The sequence below is a fragment of the Candida albicans genome, chromosome 7 (assembly GCF_000182965.3).
Source record: "Candida albicans SC5314 chromosome 7, complete sequence".
NCBI classification, from domain to species: domain Eukaryota; kingdom Fungi; phylum Ascomycota; class Pichiomycetes; order Serinales; family Debaryomycetaceae; genus Candida; species Candida albicans.
Window position 1 is genome coordinate 417441 of NC_032095.1, and position 14257 is coordinate 431697.

The 14257-nt window shown below is 35.8% G+C and overlaps 4 protein-coding genes across 4 annotated transcripts, besides 1 other annotated feature; 2 read left to right on the forward strand and 2 right to left on the reverse strand. All coding sequences in view use genetic code 12, as the record gives it.

Moving 5' to 3' along the window:
* Nucleotides 1-998: 998 nt before the first annotated feature.
* CAALFM_C701950WA (putative rhomboid protease) lies at nucleotides 999-1853 on the forward strand (the record flags this gene model as incomplete). The annotated part of the gene is made up of 1 exon (XM_716271.1): nucleotides 999-1853. One exon carries the CDS (start codon nucleotides 999-1001, stop codon nucleotides 1851-1853), a length of 855 nt encoding a protein of 284 aa, XP_721364.1.
* Nucleotides 1854-2487: 634 nt separating this feature from the next.
* On the forward strand, nucleotides 2488-4542 carry CAALFM_C701960WA (uncharacterized protein; the record flags this gene model as incomplete). The annotated part of the gene is made up of 1 exon (XM_716270.1): nucleotides 2488-4542. One exon carries the CDS (start codon nucleotides 2488-2490, stop codon nucleotides 4540-4542), a length of 2055 nt encoding a protein of 684 aa, XP_721363.1.
* Nucleotides 4543-4788: 246 nt separating this feature from the next.
* TOM40 (Tom40p) lies at nucleotides 4789-5961 on the reverse strand (the record flags this gene model as incomplete). Its single annotated transcript, XM_716269.1, has 1 exon — nucleotides 4789-5961. The coding sequence occupies one exon, from the start codon at nucleotides 5959-5961 to the stop codon at nucleotides 4789-4791; it is 1173 nt and encodes a 390-aa protein (XP_721362.1).
* Nucleotides 5962-8365: 2404 nt separating this feature from the next.
* Nucleotides 8366-11266: a centromere ((CEN7) Centromere region of Chromosome 7; each centromere mediates a single kinetochore attachment although it binds multiple (four) Cse4p-containing nucleosomes).
* Nucleotides 11267-12500: 1234 nt separating this feature from the next.
* On the reverse strand, nucleotides 12501-14231 carry CAALFM_C701990CA (uncharacterized protein; the record flags this gene model as incomplete). Its single annotated transcript, XM_716267.2, has 1 exon — nucleotides 12501-14231. The coding sequence occupies one exon, from the start codon at nucleotides 14229-14231 to the stop codon at nucleotides 12501-12503; it is 1731 nt and encodes a 576-aa protein (XP_721360.2).
* Between the last annotated feature and the right edge of the window lie 26 nt (nucleotides 14232-14257).

Sequence of the window (14257 nt, forward strand, 5' to 3'; positions counted from 1 at the left end):
TCGTACACAAAAATGTCATTCCAATTCCCTTTCGCGTATGATTTTGCATTCTCAAAACCTTTTTCCTTTTTTTTTGGTGTTTTGTTTATCTGTCAAGGCGGCCTGTGCTGTGATGTGATGTAATGTGAGTTATTTTATTCTTTCCCTTCTTATCGCATCCAAAACCTTATATTGACCTATTGTAATTTACCTTCATTTGATTCCTATTTATTTCTGAAAGCCACCATGAGTTTATCAGAAGTTCATCAATTGTAATCAAAGTGTATATGTATCGACAATTTTGTCTTCTGACCTACCCATCACAATGTGTTCTGGCAATGTGCAAAACAAAAAAAGCTTTTATATTGTTATAATTGCTACCATTTCTGTGTAATTACACAATTTAATTAGGTCCAACTTCCGCCTCCTCCTTTCATACAATAAGTTTAACTAATCTCATTTGATTACTTACTTTTTAATTCACTCAGAAATACCGACGATGGATATGAATTGCACTACTTCCTCTATTATCTCTGCACCTGTGGGTGAAGTACTCTAACACACCGAAATTTCTTCTTATTGTTAATTTTTCTTGATTACAAGCTGATCCAAATCAAACCCAGCTTTCAACTTTAGTAACACCAAGTAGTTTCCATTTTAACCAATATGTTTTATAGATGCTATCCTATTTTCAGTCCTTGGTCCGTCTCAGGCCGAAGCAATTGGGCCGAGTTTAGTATTTGGCACACGACATTTTGCGGGAACGGAAAAATTTTTTCAAAATCAAAACAAAACAAAACAAAACAAAATCACAACAACTATATCAGGCCCACACAGTTACATCAAAAAGAGTATTGAGATTGTCTTGATTACTTGAAGACCCGAAAGAAATTAACCACCAAAGACAACGCGTACTTGTGGCAATACAAGAGTTTGGAAGCACATTGAATTATCAAGAACTGAGAATATAAACCCATCACAAAAGAATTAAAAAAAAACAGCATTAAGACCTATTAGCAATGATTAATTTCGACGAGTTTCCTCCAAAATATGATCCGAGCTTGAGACCTCCAGCATTGACCACGGGGTTAATTGTATTCACCTTTATGTTGTGTGTTATCAAATCAGTGACATCGTACACCTTTGAATCTTTGATTTTGTATCCTCGGGCCCCGTTAGACTTGAATTTAAATAGCATCTCGCTTTATTCATTATTTCATGTCAATTTCTTCCATTGGATCTGTAATATTTTTACATTGGCTACCCCCTTGGCCGTATTTGAAACAAGAAACGGTACTATTCACACTGGGGTAACTTTGAATTTATTAACAGTGATTGCTGCCTTGCAATATTGTATTGTGGGATTGATTTTTTATCCTAATACCGGGGTTATTGGCTTATCAGGTATTGCCTTTCTGTTGATGAGTTATATGGCGTACCATGAATCCAAATTCAGACCAATAATGCATACCTTTCATCTAAGCAACAGTTTGGAAATCAAACTCTACACTTTATACGTACCATTCGTTGTGGCAATTGTATTTATGATTTTGTTTCCTTCCAGTTCATTACCGGGCCACTTATTTGGAATCACGACAGGTTATTTGCTAAGCTATGGCTACATTGATAAATTATACCCACCATCTAAAGTGATTACCACTATTGAAAACAAATTAAGCTCGTTGATTAACTTTTTAGAATTGATCGTCACATTCTATAAGGAAGAAGAAAGTTTGGTAACAAGAGGAAGTGTTGGGTATAAGCCACTTTTTAATCAGGATATTGAACATGGTGCAGCTAATGCCGCATCACATGGTTCAAGTGCGTTTGTCGGTGAAACTAGAGTATTAGGAACAAGAGAGTCGACTGTATAGATTATCTGAGAAAAAATATATAATAACCAAATCAAAGTAAATGCAAGAGGAGTGTTGTAGTTAATAATTGAATTGTCATTTTTCGATTGGCCAGACCAAATTGATATATTGGCTTTTGGTTCTCTTTCCTCCTCAACTCAATCTCTAATTATTAGTTCCACAATCTCAAAAATACTTTAACAAACGGGTATATTGCTGATATTCTGATTAAAACATTTGATCGTTTTATGTGGGGTTTCACTAGTTAGTACGTTGCAATTAGTAGTAGTGTCTAAATTGTTAAAACTGTCTGGGGTTAAGTGGAAGGAGGGAAAAGAGAACGCTTGCAGGCTGAGAGACAAAAAAAAAAGATTTCAAAGGAAAATGAGGGTCAAGAAAGGAAAACACAAGAAAAAGATTTCTGAGGAATTAATCAACAAAAACCATTTTCGTTCTTCATTTACACCCTTTCCCATAAAATTCTGGTGGATTTCAAGCTTGTTAGTTGATAAATGTCATATGCAATACCAATTTTGCAACTGCTACCACTATTGACACCATTACAACAACATCAATAAAACGCTCAACCGATCAGATTGCATTCGAGCACATATTTCCCCAATCTTTTTTTTTGTTTTACTTTCTCTCTGTTACCATGGCTAATCCAACAACACATGATAATTCTATCGACGACAATACAAACGCAACATCACAGAAATTTACTAGTAATACCAAACGAAAGAATAAACGCAATAAACAAAGATACAAGAACAAGAGCCAGCATTTCAACAAACCTACTGAATCTCTGCAAAAGTCACCCGAATCTTCCATAATGGCAGATGATGATGTTACAGACCACCAAGTACAGCAACAAACTACAGACAGAGACAATAGCACAAATCTTAATATGACAACTGTGACGACGACGACGCCGCCGCCTCCACCTCCACCTCCACCTCCACAACATGCTCAGGAAGCCAATGTGTACAAATCGCCGCGAAAGGAGGCTATTATGCGATACAAACAGAATCATGATAACACCTTTAATCAACTATTCGACATTAAAGAAAACTTGAAATCAAAAGAAAATGATGATAAACAGTCCCAATTGCAACAGGCTACTGGTGGAAATCAAGTGAATAGCAACCACAACAATGGTAATCACAATATATCTTTGGATTTGGATGAAAAAGTTACTCTATTTAAATACAAATCGCTGAAAATTTTGGAATTGGTAAACCAAAACAATGCCAATGGCTCTTTGCTAGCACATGGGATATTTGAGATTTTCCAGCTACATCAAGGCGATGTGACTTATTTGTCCTGCGGTAATAACTTTATTTACCCATTATTGCCCAAAATCAAGGTTTTCAGAATAAATTCAAATCAATTCTTGCTACCATTAGTCAATCCGGAACGATACTGGAAAATATTTATAAACAGCGAAGAATTGAATGTAATTAACAATCTAATCAACGTTTTCCAAAGAAATGTTCAATTTATAAGTTTACATGAATCAGAAAATAAAAATGCTCCAGAGCCTAAGCTGCAATTTGAGTTCACAGATAGTATCAACACAAAACCAAAGGAATTGGAATCTCCTCCAAGAAATATTTATATTTCTAACGAAATCCCTGATTCCCCTCCATCCGCTCCTATATCTCCAGGCCACATTCAAACTACCTTCCACCTATCGCCACAAGGGAGAGTCGCCTCCCACCAGCATCGACAACAACAAGGTCAGGCATTTCCTGATACTCTTTCACAACCACATCTTTATAAAAAAGAGTCAATGCAGTCGTTGAATACCAATATTGCCTGTCTCGATATAAACTCAAAATTATTGTTACACCAACCTAAACCAAAGAAGCCATTGTCGCTGAATCAAGCTTACAACCTTCGTCATAACCAAAACCAAAACCAAAATTACAACCATAATCACGGTCACAGCCAGAAGTACCCCGCTATTGATGAAAAATCTGAGTCGTCGATGGATTCTTTGCTAGATGAATATGAGGAGAATATCCACAAATCAATGACTATTGCCCTGCGTCCGCAATCACGGCAGCCATCTATAGTATCGGCGCATCATAAACGATTACCGGCCACTCATTATAATCGAAGCCATTATAATAATCAAGGAAATCTTAATGATGATGGAGTAGCACAATATTATCCTACGGAAACCCGGACTCAACAATTCCCTCAAAGTAATAATGGCCATAATAGGAGCCGAAGATCTTCAAAAAGTGATTTGTATATTAATGAGAGTGGTTGGATGGAACCCAATCTCAATAGTCAAACTCACAATTATAACAATAACAATTATAAGAAAATCCCAAAATCTCGCTCCACCTACAGTATCAATAGTGCTACAACTGACTTATATCAAATTTATAAAAATATTCCCTTGAGAAATAGTGAAATCGATAGACGTGATGAAGATTCAAAATCAATCAAGTCGATGTCGAGGTTACCTTCAGCTAGAACTTTATCTATATACCAGTCTGATATGAATAGGCGAAGACAAAGTGCTTATTTTGCATCAACTGCAAAAACAAATCCTAAATTGAATAGTGATGTCAAGTTAAATTCGCAAGAGATCTATCGGATGTTGAGTTCAAAGCCTGATAAGCCGGTTTTGAAAACCCCCATGAATGACAATGCAGTGAAAAACAGTGGTTTTGCAGCTAGATTATTTGGCTGGTAAGAGAAACATTGATTCTAGTAACATCCCATCTCTGCGATATTGAAAGAGTGATGATGAGATTAACCAGTATCTGAAGTTTACACCTCTTTGATGCTTTCCTTTTTTTTTTTCTTTCTGATTTACAAAAAAAAGAAAATATATTATTTATATATATACAAAGTTTATAAAAAATAAACAAAAATGAAAATGAAAACGAAAATGAAAGTTTTAGTCTATTTTTCTTTCTTTTTTTCTTTCTTCTTTTATTTACAAAGCACCTGGAGCTGGAGCACCTGGGATAGGATTACCATTAGCGTCGACTAAACCTTGTTGCATTAACATCAATTGTTCATTACCAGCAGCCTCAAATTGCAAACCCAAACCCAAACGAGATGTATTCTTGAATTGATCAATTTCTCCAGAAAATAATATGGAAACAGTTGGCATGATTCTCTTTTCTAAAAATGCACTGATCTTACCCTTTGAATCCAATTGACCTCTGAAAACGGCAGTTCTGTATTCATACTTGGCACCAATAGTAGTTTGACCTTCAATGACTGGTTCAAAACCAACACCCATTAATGGATCAGCAACTTGTTTCATAGTGGCAGCAACTTGGGTTTCTAAACCAGCTTCGACTTTATCAGTGACCTTTCTCCAGAAACTTGCAATCAAAGCACCTTGAGCTTGGAGTTGAGCAGAGGCGATCCAGTTGCCTGCATTATAACGAGCAACATAAGAAACAGCTGTGTCTGGTGGTGCTAATGGTTGCTTGGAGTACATGGTTTCCAAACCGACTGCCAACTTGGATGACAAGGATTGTAAAATAGATCCAACAACAACTCCACTGAATTCATTACCTGATAAAAAGTTAGGGTTCAAAGTTTTGACATTGATAGAACAATCATTAGCTTGATAATCTTGTTCTAATTGGATCATGGATGGTTGTCCATGAGCTAATTGTAATGTGACTTTGGAAATGTTTGATTTGTCCCATCCGTAATTGATTCTACCAGAAAATGATAAATCATTGTCAATGTTACCTTGTAAGAAATAATCATCGGTGGCATATAAGGCACTGAAAGCATAGGCTGGTAAAACGTTGGATCCAATACTTAAAGTGTGGGATGTTTGGAATGCTGGCATCATGGAAAAGGCTTTGTTTAAATCAGCTCTCAACCCTGTGAAGAAATATTGACCCAAAAACACATCACGGGCAACCTCCTTGTTCAAGTTTTCAATTGTTCCCGGGTTGGTTAATCCCAATGATTTACGGTGTTCGTTTATAGTGATATAAACATCGTTGATGTAACTGAAAACTGGGTTTGATGACCACAATCCATTTTGCTTTGGTGGTTCGGTTGTCACTTGAGGCAACGTTGGGATGCTCAACTTGGCTATGTCAGTAGAGCCTAATGGTGGATTAATCTGTTGAGACATTGTAGATTTCAAAAATGCTTCTTGAAAATAAATAAGCTGGAAGCAAAAAGGGAAGTTTTTCTTGAAAAGAGTTCAGTTCAAATCTTTTTCCTTCTAACTGAAGCCCAAAAAAAAAATTAATTGTTGAACTTTTCACTATTACTGGCAAAAAACGATGAAAAAAAAACTCTTTTTTTTCTTCTTCTGTCACTTTATTGATACATGGACACACACACATATTTTTACTTTCTGTATTATTCAGATCTTTACTCGTTGAAAAAAAATTTTTTTTTTCAAAGCAAATCCATGTTCACATATACACGACCCTTATCATAACTGTGATATTAAAGATACAACTACATCACATTACTGTTACACACTCCTTATTCAGCTACACATTAGTGTACTATAAAGGACAGTTATTGTCTTTTCTGTTTAGTTTATTTGTTGTATTTAACAATGACATAGCTAGCTGTTGTCGTCACACTCTGGCGTACTTCATTGATACAATCACATACAAAGAGTATCTTTAGTTTTCATTGCAATTGGTTCAGGTAATAGAGTAGAGATTATCTCTACGATCGTGTACAAGACAAAGTCTTCTATTAGTTTACTTCAGGACAAGCTCCATATCTCTTCTCCATCAACTATGATTGATACTTATATTTGGGTAGGGAAGTTTGTTTGATATATTACATAATAGCTATATCAGTTGTCAGCTTACATTTAATTGCTATTTTTGATATATCGTGAGTTGATATAACGGTTCTTAATCCAGTTATACTGAGGGCCAAGCATTTATAGTTTTTTCGTCATTTTTGTTTAAGACTAGTTTGTTTTGAAACATGCTTGAGGGTTCCACTTTCAACTGTTCATATGTTCCATCGTTTGAATCTGACTTTTTCATCCACATCCATACCTAATAGCTTTTGAAGTTGGAAATAGCTTGTTTATTAATGGTCAAGTACAAAGATTGCTTTTGTCTTGATTTCCCAGAAACTTGAGTATTACAATATACCAAATGTAAACTTTTTCGATTCTCAATTTACTTTGAGGGCATTGTCGCAAATGGAGATTCCTTACGATGGTATATAACCTTTGATATTGAAGGCTAAATATTTTGATTGAAAAGTTTATACTGTGCCTCCTTCTCATTTGAAGCTAATCATTTTTTTGAGCTATTGAGGTTGCTACTAAAACTCATTAATGGCGACCCCAATATAGATTACGATTGGATACTAAGAAATATCCTGAACCACTACTGCAGAAACGTGTAAAAATGTATAGCTAGCTGTGATTATTTGAAGATAATGAGGCTCTAACAAAACTGAAGTCGGCTGTGATCTGGGGTTTGACTTGATTGCAGGGACAGATTTTTGTCGACTCGGAATCAAGTGATAACTGGACTCATTAGGCGAAGGTCTGGCAACTAAATTTCTTAATACTATACGGCGTCACTCACCAGGAGTTTGACTACCGTATGGCAAAATATGAATCTGATTCTCAACTCCTACAAATCTCACAATCTCTTGGCACTACAATGTAATGACTATTTAGTTGTCGATATTCATAAATGCGCTACCATTTCTAATTCTTTTATTTCAGATTTCAACGAATTTTGATCAAAATAAATGTGGTTTAACTTAATCTGGTCCTCAAGTTGATGTGAAAAACCACATTGCCACTTTTAGAAATCTTCTAATACTGCTTTATTTTTGCAAAAGCATTTTATACTAACTGCTAATACATTGAAAAGAAGATCATCAGAATTCACATAATGTCAAAGAGTATTACGAATATAAGGAAAAAACTCACGTATTATTCTACAGTAAGCCGAAACAGAACAATAGTGCTAGATGAAAACTATGAATAGAGTTTAGCAATCTTGCTGTATACTGTTGTCTAAGTCACAATTAGTGTAATTTAGACAGCGAGCACATCATTAACCGAATTAATCTTGCAATTTATGATAGTTCAGGCAAACTACTAAACATTTCTAGCAAATACAAATTCCAGACAAAATAAAGCATCACAAGTAAGTTGCAAAAATTCGGCTATACACTAGACGTTTCTCAAATCATATAACATTCAAATAATACCATGATTATTTATCGCTACTGCTTACCATAATAGATGCTTAAAGCAACTAAAATTAAGCTACTGGAAAGCTCCAGTGGTTACATGTGCCAAGTAGTCTTACCATTATTTACCACCAATAACGAACACAATTGCCCGAATAAAACCTGCTGAATCAGACATGCCTGAATCAACTCTTTAAGTCAATCATTCAAAAACCTAGATACGAAGACAATCCATTTGCAATATCATACTCCACAGTCGCTACAAAATTGTTCTCTCAAACTAAACAATCGCATTAGAAGCTGCCTATTTCTACTTTCAATATCTCTAGTAAGCACACACAAATCATGCACAGGCTCTTATAGCAAGTATTCTTAATATCACGTAATGTGTGCAACATTCATTTGCAGGTATATGACAAACTATTCTGTTCTTAAACTTCCAATACGCTAGCTGGAAGAAGTAGCCCACATATCTAATCCCCTCACAATCCTGCTTCCGTTGCCTCCAGCAAGCAATGTTGCATTCGCCAAACCCTAAAATAATTTTAACAACAGCCAACAATTGGTTTACTCTTATCGAAACTAGGCCCGTTACGCAATACTTCCTAACATTGATAATTTTTTCACCAGAGAAGTAATCCTACTGGCAAAATCAAAGGCTCCATGTAAATTTCTTTGTTCAAAAATAACATCCATATGAACAAAACCATGATAAATTGATCGATACCTTACCATCAAGATAACCAGTGACAAATCCAAGCTCAACTGAATAGGAACAAACTATTGAACATAAGATATTAAATCCCTTATTCTACCAATAAATGCAACTCCACAATCTTGCTCAAATTAACAAACAATGTAGGTTTCTCTTAACAAACGCTATAATAACAAAATTCACTACAAACAAACAAGAACCAAATACGCAAATCACAGTTCCTACATAAACAAACTCTGGATCCCACCACCTCTGCACTAATCTACAATGCAAATTAAATTTACAGTCGAACAATCTTTCTCCATCTATGTGTACACCATTGTTACCTAATCAATAAGACATCTCAACATCCACAAAAAACCAAACTCCTTAAAATCTCAAATAAATCCAAATATGCATTAATCCCCAATTATCAACGTAAATCTTTTAAGCGTCTTAAAAAAAGCAGCTTGAGTTTAACATACACACATTCTTATATACAATTACTCCATATACTTACATCGCTACAGGCCATTTGTTTTTACCCAAGCTTCAATAGACTCCTACTAAATAAATCATCTCTCCATCTCTATCTTTTACCTAAACCAAAAACCCATTTCTCCTATAAATCTTACATGACTACTACCCCATAGGCTTTGATCAACATCACCATCAACAAAACCACCAACCTCTTCAATCATTCTCAACATCCTCAACAGGGAAATATCAATTATCCTTAAACATTAAAGCGATCAGCTGGCTCACAACCAGATTTCATACCTGAAATTTGCAGAAGATTCCCTACAGTTGGCACTAATAGTTTATATATACATTAGTATATCTCAACTACTACATTCAATACTGGATCAGCTTTGTAGAATATTCTCCCTCGTCAATAGATCCTAAATTGACAACTCTATTGGCGTAACAATCACAACCTGTTACCTTAGTCACAAACGTACAAACCTAATGTGCGTACAAATCTAGATGAGTTTCATATACAGTCAGCTAACATGAAGCGTTCACATGGTTTTCATGGACAGATTCACACAGTGTAGACCAAGTCTTTTGGCAAAGAAGAAGCTGACTAACTCTATCATTTCCTACAATATTTTCTTGCATGATTAAAGTTAAAAATTCAAATCAAACCTAATAAGAGATTTACAGCCAGCAGCGAATATATTGGGAAAAATCACCTAAGCATACCTGACACTGTCGTTTCCCATAGCATTGCCAAAACAAAGAAATTCAAATCAATAGCCATTCACAACAATAACTAAAAAAACGTAGCACCGTTGCAGCAACCAAGGTAAAACAAATATAGAGTTGCACGATAAGTGGTCAAGATGAAGTAAACACTCATACCTTCATTTGCTTCTATGAGGGTCTTGCACTAGTAATAGTATGAGAAACTCCTACTAGCTTGTTTGTTCAAATCTTAGTTTTCTAAAATTATTACAATGCTATAGAAAAAATATTCGGGCAAGAGATTATTAAACCAAGAATTACAGGTAATAGAAAGAAGTACTTTCTCAAATAATAGAATAAGAAAAAATGTCCCTATGATGTCAGGACATTCCACTACCAGGAAATAAGATTCAAAAAACTCTTGTTTGCTTACATTATCTATCGAAGGGAAACATAATAATTTGTGTCTCAAGTACTCGAGATGAGATTGCTAGTTCCCAAATGAGTGGTAACTAAATTTACCTATTCATTAAGTGTTGAAACTAAAATAATGCATTCCTTCATCAACCATCACTTCTAATATTACTTGGAGAATTATCCAGCAAATGGTTGCTAAATACGCTATGTGTAATAGTGTTAGAACATCTGTTTGGCGCAAAGTTGCAAACCCAATACGTGCTCTTAACAAGTATGCTGTTTACATAATTGAATAAGCTTAGTCGAAAATTGTAGAGGAGATCGTGTTTCAGAGACTCTGTGCTTTTGAACCAGGAAGTGTGCTAGTCCAACAGTAGGTATATGAAGTAGCAATTTGAATGGGTAGAATTTGTTTATGCTGTAATGTTTTGATGATGTCAGTTGCATGTTTCACTTCTTAACTTAGTGCAAGCTTTTGTATTTTCAACGTAGATTAGTTGAAAAAATTATTTTAGTTTGCTTTTTTGGAGTATATTTGGAATTGTATATATTGTAAGCTAGCTTTCAAGTTTTATCCTGTAATTATAGAGCAAGTATTATAGCTGGATCAAAGGAGTGCTTTTCGTTTGCTGCTAAGATGGTAACTCCATTTGAGTATGCCAGTTTCTGTATCTAGAAGACTTCTTTTGGCCAAGCATATAATGGTTTAGATACAAATGGATTTTGGATTAAAGCCTGGTCAGGGGTGTAGAAAATTATCAATTATCGCTTGATAGCGATCAGTGGGTTCAGCAATTGTTCTGACATTGGGTACAAATAGTTTCGTTCTTCGACAGCTGACCTAGGCTGGCATGATGATAGAGATGATATATGAGTTAATAATATAGAGTACCATTGTGGTGGCTCATGTTTTTGGCTTTTAGTGGTGTACAGGAAGGATCGTTTCAATGTAATTTTTTAGGTTGCAAAAGTAGCTATCTTGCTACATAAGCTTTGAGTAATTGTGTTGTGTTTGGCAGCAGAGCTTGCTTTGTTGGTGGTTTTAAAGGTGATAACAGAGATATACAAATTGCTGGTTTCATGATACGGTCTCGTTTGATTGAAGTATCTATTTGAATGGTTACTAAAATATGTTGTGTTTGACAGATATAGGTAGATTGTATGATTTGTAATCGATATTGATTAAGTTTGTTTGTAATATGGTTTTAGTGAATTGAAGACTATAGTGATACAAAGCATGTTGGGTATTCTGTACATGGAGTAGGAATTAATGGTATTGTTAGCGGGCATTTTTGTGATTAGGTTTGTCTATATCTTGCCAGGTCATTTAGTGATCGATCAGTTTGTTCAAAAGTTGGGAGGCTACGACAATATTGATTGAATTTATAGCGGAAAATGGATGACAATTAAAGGTTACGTGACGCTTTTTGCTTTTTAGGGGAGGTGCAGTGTGGTGCATGTGTTGTAGTGGGTTTGGTCCATGAAAATGTAGTTCGAGTTGTTTGGGTAGATAGAGGTTTGTGCTCTTAAGTCTTTTTTGTATAGAGCTAGAGTTGTCTAAGTTTTGATATAAATTTGGGTTTGGAGGAGTAATATAATTAGTCACGTTTATATTCAGTTTTTGAAGAGGTGTGTTGAAGGTTTTGTTGTGATATTGGTTTGAATTCTGTCATGGAGTGGTTAATTTTATATTTTACAATTGTTTTTGGTATAGACGGGTATGAATTGATGTTCTGTTCTGAATGAATTGCGATTTGTTGCACATGGATGCTGTAAATGGTTGTGTTTTCATGGGGGCATTTGTTGATTTTAAAGTTGTATGTATGGTACAGAAATCTGAGATTTTCATTGAAATCAATGGATCGAGAAAGAGTTCCAAGATAGTGCAGAGCAATGGCCCTTGTGATTGTTAGAACGGAAGAAGGGTGGTCGCAATCTGTCAAGCTTGTTAAAGTGTTTTACAGTGTGTGGAAGACAAAGTAGATTGAGTAAGCATATATGCTTGTTTAAGAGATAAACTTAATTCGATCAGTTTAGTCAAGCTTATAGATTATATTGATGTACGAACCCTTGTTCCATCATTAATCTATATAGGTTATTTAATTTGCATAAGTACGAACAACGGAATCAGAATATTCCCCAAATGCAGCTCACAGCTTTAGGTCATACAATCCAGTTTGCTAATGAGCAAATCGAAAATCCAATCTTCTAGCACCCTCAACTTTGCTATTCTTACGATAGTCATCCTTTTCCTCCTCAGACATTGCATTCCATATCTTATCTCTTCGTTTGTTCTTGAACACATAGTACGCTTTAGTCAACATTATTATAGGTATCGTGGCCATTTCAACAAAGAACAACTGCATGTTTCCTCTTTTATACAATGGCAAATCATCTTTCCGGTATACATTTTGGCCAATGATGCTACTCAACTGAACCGACATGTTGTACAAAGCAGAACTAATCGATCTTGTTCTTACTCCATTGGAATTTCTTGAGACCCATGCAACTAAAATAGCATGAATATATGGCTGCCCAGAATATAAAGTGTTGAGAACGTAGGTAGGCCACACTTGCTTGCCTGATCCGGGCCACCATCTAATTACAGCCATTATTGTGGCCGAATAAATCGGAGCTATAAGACAGACACCGGATCTTTCGTTGATAAATTCTGAGAGCCAGGTAATTAATAGCAAAAAGCCAATATGCAACACCTTAGGTGGAATCATCAACAAGTTTGTGTCAAAAGTGGAAAACCCCATTTGACGGTTCAATAGAGCGAAATAAGACCCAAACGTAGAAGATCCAATGAAGTTAATTAGTCCAATTGCCATAAGCGGGAAGATGTCGACGTCACGGAAACTCTTGATGATCTGTTTGATGGTCAATCCTTGTCTGTTGTGCATGGATCCCTTTGTAGGATCATCTCTCAATATTCTGTTGACAACAATTTTCACTTCACGGTCAGTGAACCAGCCCTTGGGATGCATCCAATTTTTCGTCTGCACAGCTGAGGGGACCATCAAGTAGAAGGAAAATATACCAATTAGTAACGTAAAGGCACCTTCAAGCAAAAATAACCATCTCCAACCCGCCATGCCAGCAAGACCCCTCATTCTCAAAATACCGAAGGCTGCTAAAGAATTGAATATATCCACCAATGACAAAGTTGTCCAAAACCAGGATAATCTAACTGGCAACTCTTTCCCCGTGAAAAAGTAGCTCAACCATAACACCAAGTCTGCGATGAAACCTCCTTCTATTGCCCCAATCAATAACCTTGTGACAAAAAATGATGCTTTGCCTGACAAGGCAGCTTGGCACATGGCAACGATACTCCAAGCACAAATCTGAATGGGAATGAAAATGTCTGGACCTAAAGCCTTTGAGATCAACTGGGAAGGGATTTCTGCCAACAAGAATGCAACTCTGAAAATAGTGTTGCCAGCGTTGTAATCGTTTGTTGTCAAACCTAAGTCGTCCAAAAAGTTGTCGCTTGTTGCGTTACTCAAGTTACCTCTATCGACTTGAAGGGCAATAAACATAAAGCAAGCTGTCAAAGCAACACGGTAATTCAATTTGCCAATTAGTTTTTTCTCCTCTTTTTCATCCCACTCAAAAAAGGGATCAAATGCAGAGTAGCTTTCATAGTTGGAGGTTCGATACATTGTGTCATAATACTCGGCGACCTTGGGATCTAAAAATGGATTTTTTGCTAATTGGTCACTTTCAAGAGATGATAATTCGTTATCGGAAGAAACTTGGATCTCGATGTTTTCTTTGGAATTCTTTTCGTCGATCACTTGTTGACTTTGATTTGTTTTGTTATGATCGTCTGTTTCAGAGTCTGGGGTATGCTTAGAACTATTGTCATAGCCATACTTGGTAGGTAAATCTCTCTTGTCTGACATGGTCTCTGTTGATCTGTTAATATGAC